General features: G+C 45.0%; 1 protein-coding gene across 1 annotated transcript; it reads left to right on the top strand.

Moving 5' to 3' along the window:
- Positions 1-1019: 1019 nt before the first annotated feature.
- PA2G4 (proliferation-associated 2G4) lies at positions 1020-8421 on the top strand. Its single transcript, XM_068970655.1, has 13 exons — positions 1020-1230; positions 3023-3151; positions 3399-3504; positions 3597-3666; positions 3916-4008; positions 5447-5510; positions 5752-5830; positions 6011-6089; positions 6174-6307; positions 6605-6699; positions 6803-6930; positions 7086-7139; positions 7350-8421. Exons 1-13 carry the CDS (start codon positions 1143-1145, stop codon positions 7413-7415), a joined length of 1185 nt encoding a protein of 394 aa, XP_068826756.1. The 5' UTR covers positions 1020-1142; the 3' UTR covers positions 7416-8421.
- The last annotated feature ends 1782 nt before the right edge of the window (positions 8422-10203 follow it).

Below are 10203 nucleotides of genomic sequence, written 5' to 3'. Positions count from 1 at the left end.
TGAAAACCTGTCAAAGTGTATGAGATAGAACACTCTTTTTCCCTGTCTCTCAGCAGTGGATGCTTCTTTCTGTCTCTTGACAATCCTACTGGGCCCCATGTCGCTTTCTCCATCCCTACTTTTCCTTATTCCCTTAAGACGAGCATAGAGCAGAGTCCTTTTCATTTTAGGGTTTTACTATTAAATCTCTATAGGGCAACCAACTGGGAATAACAAAACAACGCGTTCAGGGACGTTAGAAAAAGTCCTAAGAGGTAGAATACTGAAATTCATGTTTTAAAACTCATTCTCTTAAAAAAAAAGTCTCTGTGAACACTTCCCCCAGATGGCCATCAAAGCTTGTTGTTAGAACAACAGTGCCATCTTCAGTGGGAGTCCGGTCTTTAGATCGGGATAATCGCTCAGAAATCTGGCTGCCCTAGCAGCCCCTGCTTCCCGGACTCCCTCCCGATCTCTTTCCATACCTGCTCTGCCCCTCCCGGTTCTCCCAGCACCTGAGGACAAGAGGACTGGCCCGGCCGGTCTCGCCGGCCGCTCCAGGGACTCAGGGAAGGGCGTATCCCACCTCCCCACCCTTATTACGATCCTCCCGACTCGATCCTCCCGACTCGCCTCGGCTCCACCCCGCCCCTCAGCCTCCAAACCTATTTCGCTGCCGTAGCTCCGCCCCTCCCCTTACCCCGCCCCTCTCTATTACGGGTTATCTCTCGTCGTTCCTGGTGGATATGGTTTTTCAGGGCGAAACCACGCTTCCCCTCGTGCTTTCCAACGGCTCCGCCTTCCCGCCGGAGCCTGACCCTTCCCAGCGTGCTCGGCGATTCCAGCGTGCGAGGCTCTCGGAGGGCAAGGCCCCAGGGCCTGGCTTAGGGGCGCGAAAAGCATGCTGGGGATTGTAGTTCGGTAGTCCGCGAGGGCGGCTAGGGGTTGGCCGTAGGAGGGACTCATTGTCCCAGCGTGCCCTGCGCCTCAGCCCGCGCGTTCGCAGTTTCTCGCTCTCGCCTGCCCTCCCGCTCCCTAGCTTGCTCGCGCTTTTGCTCGCGGTCTCTTCGCGGATCGAAGGGGTTTCTGACCACAGCTTGTGGCTGAGAAGGGCGACAGAGGCGGCGGCTCAAGAGAAACGAGGCTGCGGTGGTGGTGGGAAGATGTCGGGCGAGGACGAGCAACAGGAGCAAACTATCGCCGAGGACCTGGTCGTGACCAAGTATAAGATGGGGGGCGACATTGCTAACCGTGAGTGCGGCCTCAGGGGTCCGAATATTGAGGCTGGGAGGGAGAGTCAAGGGAGACGGTGATGGGTTGGCTCCTGAGAGCTGGAGCGGTGGGGTCCACGCAGTGTGGGTTAGTGAGGGCCCAGTTCAGGTCTGCTGGAGGTGGCGTGGTGGGCAGGCTCCGTGTCGCGCCTGGGACCCGAGAGGCTGGGCCTGGGCTGGAGTCTCTGGAGATTCTGGCGGACGGTCGGCAGGGCGGCTGGGAGAAGAGCAGAGCTGGGCCCCTGGCCAGCCCCGACCCTAGGCCGTTGGTAAGGAGGCGAGGTGTACCTCCTGCTCCTCACCCTTCAGTTCGGATTTCTGCCTCTGATATTGGTGGCAGCGAGACCACCTCGAAAAGGAAGCGCTTCTATTTTGTCGCGGCTCACCGCCGTCAGGAGCCTGGCCGGCACGTGTTGCCAGGTCCCCTGCGGCTCGCCGGCTACCTTCCTCCGCTATGTCCCTGACACCAGCTTGCCTACCACGTGCTTTGCTGTAGTCCTTCGTTCTTTACTTCAACTCCTTCCCTGGTGGGGGCCGCCTTCTACTCTAGGGCCAACTCAGGGACTATTAGAGAGCACCCCATAACTCTTGTTTGACTGTTCTTGAAGTTGTTCATTGTACCTCCAGTCTGCGGAGTTGGCTTTAGTTAGTCGTCTAATTTGATCTTAGGTGTTTCACAACTGTAGGAGTGTTTTGAGGTCCTTTTCACCCCAGCCAGTCAAACCTATGAATAGTGCTGTTAAAGGGGGTCTGAAGTTAGAATCTCATAAGTCATCCTTAATAAGATTGTGCTCTTGACTTTCTCAGCAGCTGCCTGCCACTCTCTACAGATGTGTCGCTTTCTATTTTCTCTCTTTCCAATTTAAAACCCAGTTAGAGGACACAAAATGTTTGTCTTTGGGCTTTTAAATGGTTCTGACAGTAAAGATAGGCATTTAGGATGCTTTTGATCCTGTGACTGAAAATCTGAGTTTTTTAGACTTTCAAAGAATCACCAAAACTTGGATCACAAAAATAAAATCTGAAGTCCAGGATGGACCATGGAGAGGGTATGGGTGAACAGAATAAATGCTTTGTAACACAATGGATATGTAGTGGTTTAAATCAGAAAAAAAAATTTTCCCTCTTGCAGTTTATAACTTTTGAGGCACCTGTGATTCCCAGTACCAGTTTGAAACTCTTTTGGGTCACATACTTCTTTGAGCCCAGGGACCGAGGTTAAGTCTTCTTGACTTGTTATTTGAAGAAATAAGTCTACATAAATTGAGATTACTAACACCTCCTAATTGGGGTGTCTGGGAAAGGAAGAAAGTAGCATTTAACAATGCATCAGCTTAGAGTCAGCAATTGTATGTCTACCTTCTTGTCCCTGATGCCTATAAATTTCCTCCAGTCTCCTTTGCCTGTGTTGGATATCTTGATGAGAATGTCCTTGAAGTTCATAAATCTCCTACCATACCACAAGTATCATCTTTGGAAAGTCTCCCTTGCCTTAGGAGACAGGTGCTGCATACCTAGCTGTCACACTATATAAAGGAGGGAAGGGAGTGTTGGCTTTTTTAAGTTAAGGAGAGGAAGGTAGAGATTTATAGAGATGACAGGTACATTCTAGGAGGCAAAACATATTCCTCTTTTTTTTTTATCCTTAGAGCAGTGGTACTAGGGAATATTTCTAAGTTGGACTCAGAAACTCTAAGTCCGACTTCTAGGTGTTTCTTGGACGTTAACTTAGACAACACATTCAGGACTGATATATGGGATTCTGTTCCCAGGGGTACTTCGGTCTTTGGTGGAAGCATCCTGTTCAGGTGTGTCGGTACTGAGCCTGTGTGAGAAAGGGGATGCCATGATAATGGAAGAAACAGGGAAGATTTTCAAAAAAGAAAAAGAAATGAAGAAAGGTAAACAATCCCCTCCTAATTAAGTTTGACCCTTATTGAGTCCTGTTTGTTTTACTGTAATAATGCAACCTTTACCCCAGCACTGGTTGAGATATTTGGAAATTTGGAATGGCAAGGGGAATTCAGTTTCCCACTCAATCCAGACTGATCAAACTTAAGACCCTGAAGAAAATCCATTCATTTTTCAGAGGGGCAGGAGGGTTCCAAGAGAGCGAGCAGGGCAGTAAGGCTGATTGTTTCTTTACAGGTATTGCCTTTCCCACCAGCATTTCAGTAAATAACTGTGTATGTCACTTCTCCCCTTTGAAGAGCGACCAGGACTATATTCTCAAGGAAGGTGACTTGGTAAAAATGTAAGCTTAAACCATTTTAGAGCACTTGTCTTTTTCCTCGGCATTCACAATAGTGCCAGTTGCTAATGCTGTACTCTGCTCTTGCCTTTCAGTGACCTTGGGGTCCACGTGGATGGCTTCATTGCTAATGTGGCTCACACTTTTGTGGTTGATGTAGCTCAGGTAGGTGGACTGCTTTTGAACTCTGTTCAGCCAGTGGGGAGCTGGGGAGGGTTCACTGCTGCTGGGTTTTTTTTTTCCCACTGCTGCCTCTTATCATCACCTACTACCACGACATTAAGTTTTGAGAATCTCTAGAGAATAAAAGGGGAAAGGGTGGTTTCTCTCCTGACCACTGGATACATAATGGACACACAGATATTAACTGATCAGCTTTTTTGGAAGGCACTGACTGCATTTCCTCCTCTACAGGGGACCCAAGTAACAGGGCGGAAAGCAGATGTCATTAAGGCAGCTCACCTTTGTGCTGAAGCTGCCCTACGCCTGGTCAAACCTGGAAATCAGGTGAGCTGTTTAGTCCAAGTCCAAAGCTTGATAGAGCCAAAGGTGCATTCAGGATGTACTGCTATTCTATACTGAAAGAGAAGAGGCAGGAACTAAAAGAGTTTAAACCGAAGAGATGTTAAATCTTAGTGCCTACCTTAGGTGGTATGATGCTCACTGTTGGGGATGATGGGTGCTCCTTTTCGCATGGAGCCTATAGAGATCCTTCCTTTTTCATGTTTTGGATGTGTATTGTTCCTGGAAATAATTTGAGATAGATAGCTCACAATAAAACACAGATATTGAAACTAAGTTTTAAAAGCTTATAACACAAAAATAATAATAGTACCAGTAAATTGGTGGCAAAGAAAGGCCAAAGACCCTTCCAAGACAATATTAGGACGTCCAGGGATCATAAATTTCTCATGAATTCATACAATAACATGTTAGACTACTAGTGGAGACTTTGTCTAACACTTAGATTGCAGAACCTGTTCAATACATAAAGCATCCTCTTTCTCTGTGCTCTTCACCCTTTTCATCCGTTTGTCCCCATTATCACTTAATTGCATCGTTTTTACTTCAGCCTCTGTTGTAGTTTTCTTGCAGTGGTATCTATCAAAGAGCTATTATAAAGCACTTTGAATAGTACCTGGCACATAGTTAACCCTTTTGTTAGCTATTATTATTTTACATATTGATTATTTTTATTATTTATATGCTTACTATAAGATACTATTAATGTAGTGGCTGTTGTCTAGCTATGACATGAGACTTTCTGGATTCTCATCCCATTACCACCCACTACTGATTTAAAATGAAATAACTTCAAAATTTCCTCATCTGTAAAGTGGGAAAAATTAAATTGTGCCTCATTCTCACAGGGTTGTGAAGATTGAGATGATCCATATAAAGTGATTATCACAGTACCTGACATGTAGTTTAATAATAGCTATGATTGGAAATTCACTTTCCTTTTTTTCTTAACTATAATTTAGGTGAGGATCAGCTCATGATTGAAAGAGGTGAAAAGGACAAAATAAAACTTTCTGTACCCTTTCAACAGGTTAGAATGCCAGGTATCATGGACTAAACACTGTGATCCGAAAACCTGAGTTTATACCAGGTTCTTTTGGTTAACTGAGCAAATCATGTAACCCTTCTGAGCCTCAGTTTCCTCCTCCAGATTAGGATGTAGATTACCATACAGAATTGTTGGCACTAGTCACCTTACAGAATTGTTGTCTAAGCAGACCATCTTTGTGATAGTGCTTTGTAAAATGGTATGCAAATTTGATTTCTAGGTTGTAAGATGCTAGGGCTATGAAATGAAAAATTACTGAGAATCATTGCATTTGCTGGAGGATATTAGAACTCAGTTCTTTATGCTGCTGCTTCTCATAGTAGACAACTTACTAGCTCCTGGTATTTTACGTTTTATTTGATCTTGTACTTCTAGAACACACAAGTGACAGAAGCCTGGAACAAAGTTGCCCACTCATTTAATTGCACACCAATAGAAGGTGAGACTTCAGATAGTGGGGTTGAGGGTCTCAGTATGAGTGGTTTAGCAGAATTAAGACTTTTGTTCCCTTGAGCATCCATCCTGGCTCTGGCATAATCCAAGCCCGCAAACCTCAGTGCCCCGTTTCCATAGCTGGGCACTTTGCTCTCATTTCCTGCTCCGTGGCTCTACTTGGGTAGGTGGGTTGGAAACCTTTGGGGATTCTAGATGAGTGGTGCCACAGGCTTTGTCCTCTACAGGTATGCTGTCACACCAGTTGAAGCAGCATGTCATTGATGGAGAGAAAACCATTATCCAGAATCCCACAGACCAGCAGAAGTAGGTGCCCTGTATCCCACTATCTACCTTCTGTCATATAAGACTAGTTACGAACTTCTTCCATACTCCAGGCTAATCTTATCCACCGTCTCCTCTAACCTGGACTGATCTTATCCACCTTCTCTTCTAAGCTCCAGGAACCACTTACTGTTCCTTATTGTTCCCTTTCTGTTCTTTTAGGAAAGACCATGAAAAAGCGGAATTTGAGGTACATGAAGTATATGCTGTGGATGTTCTCGTCAGCTCAGGAGAGGGCAAGGTGATGAATGTTTACCAGATCCGGCAGAGAGGGGAGGCTGGGGGTGGCTTCCAAGAGCACCAGATCAAATATGATCTTTTATAGGCCAAGGATGCAGGACAGAGAACCACCATTTACAAGAGAGACCCCTCTAAGCAGTATGGCCTGAAAATGAAAACTTCCCGTGCCTTCTTCAGTGAGGTTGAAAGGCGTTTTGATGCCATGCCCTTTACTTTAAGGTACTACTGCACTTAGTGAGGACAGGACTTTGAACAGTCTGACCCGTAGACCATACAGCCAGATCTCTTTCCCTCCCCTACCCTGCTTGCCCTCTTTCCCTCCTCTTCTACCTAGACTTGTAGCTCCAGCCTGCATGCATGCCTTCTCTCTTTCTCCCTCTCATAGGAAGTAGTGTAAACAAAAAGCAATCCTACACATGATTTCTGCCTGAGGGTAGGAGTTATTTAAAAATGGGAACAAAGTGGTAAGACATGACAGGGAATTAAGGATACCTGAATTTGTCTTCCCCTCCCCAGAGCATTTGAAGATGAGAAGAAGGCCCGCATGGGTGTGGTGGAGTGCGCCAAACATGAACTGCTACAACCATTTAATGTTCTCTATGAGAAGGAGGGTGAGTTCTGAGAAGAGAGTTGTAGTTTGAAGCCTCCGATTATGGTCCCCTTCTCCTTGAAGGCAAGGGGACATTCTATCAAAACACTTTGTTTCTCTCATAGGTGAATTTGTTGCCCAGTTTAAATTTACAGTTCTGCTTATGCCCAATGGCCCTATGCGGATAACCAGTGGTCCTTTTGAGCCTGACCTTTACAAGTCCGAGATGGAGGTCCAGGATGCAGAGCTCAAGGTTAGTGTGTGATGGAAAGGAGCAGGGACATGGCACTTTTTCTGGGAGTGAGGACTGAGTGATGGGAAGTCCTGAGAAGAGCTGCAGTGCCAAGAGTAGCACTTGGCATTTGCTCCATGTTCCTCAAAATTTGTTCACTTTCTTCTGTTTTGCAGGCACTCCTCCAGAGTTCTGCAAGTCGGAAAACCCAGAAAAAGAAAAAAAAGAAGGTTTGTTATGATCATCCCTCCCTGGTGGGGTGAACCTGATCATCTTTATTCACTTTCCTGGGTCTTGGTGGGGATATAGGTGTCAATATGTCCTTATTTCTCCTCTCAGCCCTGACCTAGAGAATTAGGAATATTCTTGTCCTTGGTCCCCCAGACAGTACCCTAAGTTGTTGGAAACTGACACATCTTCTCTCCTTTCCATGAATGTAGGCCTCTAAGACTGCAGAGAATGCTACCAGTGGGGAAACTTTAGAAGAGAATGAAGCTGGGGACTGAGGTGGGTCCCGTCCCCCCAGCTTGCCACTCCTGCCTCATCCCCTTCCCACCACACCCCAGGCTCTGTGAAGTGCAGTTCGACTTCTCCACCCAGGACGGCGAGCAGAGTGGGGTCTCCCTGTCCTCCTCCCAGTCCCCCATCCCAGCCCCTTCCAACAACAACCAGCTCCAACTGACTCTGGTCTTGGGAGGCCAGGCTTCCCAGCCACCGAAGACTACTTTAAATAGAAAAGAGAAATTGAATAATAAAATCAGGAGTCAAAATCCATCGTTTTCAAGCCCCTCTTTCTAGCCTTTTTCTACTATTCTCTGCTTGGTCAAGGTTTATGGCCCTACAACAGAATGGGAGGAGGCTAACACAGCCACCACCACTAAAAACTCAGATGAAATTTTTTTATACCACTCCAGTGTCAGCATTTTCCCATCTGTTGGGGCTTGTTCCTCTCTCTGTTCCCACTTTCCCCAAGTCTTTTATCAGGCCTCAAAATAGAGAGGAGCTATTCTTCAGATTGTTTTTCTTCACATGTGGCAGATTCCTTTTATGATCCAGGCTGTCGAGCCAGGCCCCTCCCATTTTTAGGAGCTGGAGCCTGCATTTACCAATGGATTCTCATCTGTAAATTGGATCCTTATTTGTAAATCTTTGTAGTCAGTTTTGTTCTACAGGACAGTTTTTCCTCCCTCCACAAGGCTGTAAAGAAGTAATCCATCTCAACTTTGTCCATTTCTTTGAAGTCAGTGGGGTTCTTCCCTTGCTCCATCTTAGAAACCTGAGCTGGAAGCTCCACTGTGGTTTTGTTCCCTGTTTGAAATACTTTGACTTCCCTTCCTTGAAAGAAAGATGTGTAACCAGAGGAGCAGACTGAAGAGACAAAACTCCTGGCTTTCTGAAGCTGTGGACTTGGATTAATTGCTAGGGGTTTGGAGAGAAAGGTGACCTTTCAGTACCTCTGGCATGCTGTCCCAGGGAACTAGGGCTCCCACTAACTTATGAGGTTTTTAAACACATTGAAAATGACATGGCATTAAAATAAATTTGGATTTGCTCATAATCACGTGTCTGTATGCTGCTCTTATTTGATGGTGGAGAGTGAGCTGAAGTGATGATCATTTGGAACCAGTTTTGGGGGGTTTTTTGGCCTTGCCTCATGCCATGCAGGATCTTGGTTCTCCAACCAAGGATCAAACCTGTACCCCCTGCAGTGAAAGCACGGAATCTAAACCACTGGACTACCAGGGAAATCCCTGAAACCACTTTTCTATAGCCATATTCTACTTTTCTAAAATACTGAATAACTTGGGTTGGGGGAAGACATAAAACTCCTGGGTTTTGTGAATTAATGGTACATTTTCTATGGGAGTTTGGTCTAGTTTTCTGAAGTAAAAACATACCCCTTACTGCTGACACTATTTAGAACACAATGTTTATTGCAAAAAAGTTAAACTGCAAAGTGATTGTCTTGGTTTAGGAAGCCAGGAAGAATGCCTTTAGTGTTAACGCGTTTTTTCAAGCCACCCTGAGATTTGATGGGTAATGCATGCATTAGAGCATTTTTTTATATGTTACTGCTGAATTAACTGAATTAAACTGAAACTGAATTAAACTGAACACAGATCTCTTCCTAAGGGTTTATAGCAATCAACAGGTGAAATTCCAGTGGGTTTGATATCTTGGTGGGGAGGGTGGTTATTTTTGTTTTCAAACACATTACAGTCCATTGGTGACAATTCTAGAGCCACTTAAGAACTTGAAATTTAGAAATCTAATTTTCCAGAACTAAAACGGTGAAACTTTCTAGAGAAAACGCTAAAAAAAGGAATCATAACAAGCCTCATTCCATCTTATAGTGAATAAGGTGAAGTCTGTATGATGAAGGGTTTTCTTTCATCCTTCATTAATACACGTTTTCTGTAGCCAAATCTTACAGTGTCTTTTTTGGGTGCTTCTGACCTAACCATATCTTGATACTGGGAAGCTGTCATATCACCAAATACTATTCCTGCCTAAAGACACATGTAGCTGATCGGGCTTTCCTTCTGTCCATTAATTAGATCTGTCGTTAATTTGTTAATGTGACACGACTGAAGCGACTTACCAAACACTGAAGAGGGAGAATCACTGAAGTATTTTCTAAACAAGATGCATTGTCGCCAGGAATGTTATGACATTCTGCCTCAGGCATTGTAGGGAAAGACCAGTTGACTAGGAAAAAAGTTTATTTTCCACAGTAACAAAGGTCTCTTTTTGTAGTATAACAGCTTTCTCAATTCCCCGCTTTATATCCTTTCAGTGTTCTGCAATCTTAGGACCTTTGGAAGTTCCAAAATCGAACCTGCAGATATTTAGTTTAATAAATAAGGTAAACCAGTAAAACAAATCAGGACTTTTTGTACAGTCCGCCTCAATCCACAATAAAATGGAGGATGTCTTCAGGAAACTGCAACTCCCATGAAGCAAAGAGAAGGAAGGCGGAAGTAGCTACCCTTTGCTCGTTTGGGCCTCTAGGTCTCTTATTGGAAATATGTGCTCATATCTAAATAATACGGTATCCTCATAATAAAACAGGTGAGAGGAATCTTGTACATCAAAATACTGATTTCCAACAGAATTTTCCTGGCTTAATCACTTTTCACACACCAGCGAACTGCCATACACTATCGTTACGCCCCTTGGGAAACCCCGCCCCTAGGGGCCGGGCGAGAAAGCGGAAGTGACGACACTGAGTATTCCATTAAATATCCGTAGGCGAGCCCCTGGCGATCTCTCGGTCTTAGCGCCATCTTTTGA

This window comes from Capricornis sumatraensis, chromosome 4, assembly GCF_032405125.1.
Source record: "Capricornis sumatraensis isolate serow.1 chromosome 4, serow.2, whole genome shotgun sequence".
Classification (NCBI taxonomy): domain Eukaryota; kingdom Metazoa; phylum Chordata; class Mammalia; order Artiodactyla; family Bovidae; genus Capricornis; species Capricornis sumatraensis.
This window is presented reverse-complemented; position numbering and strand designations above follow the sequence as displayed.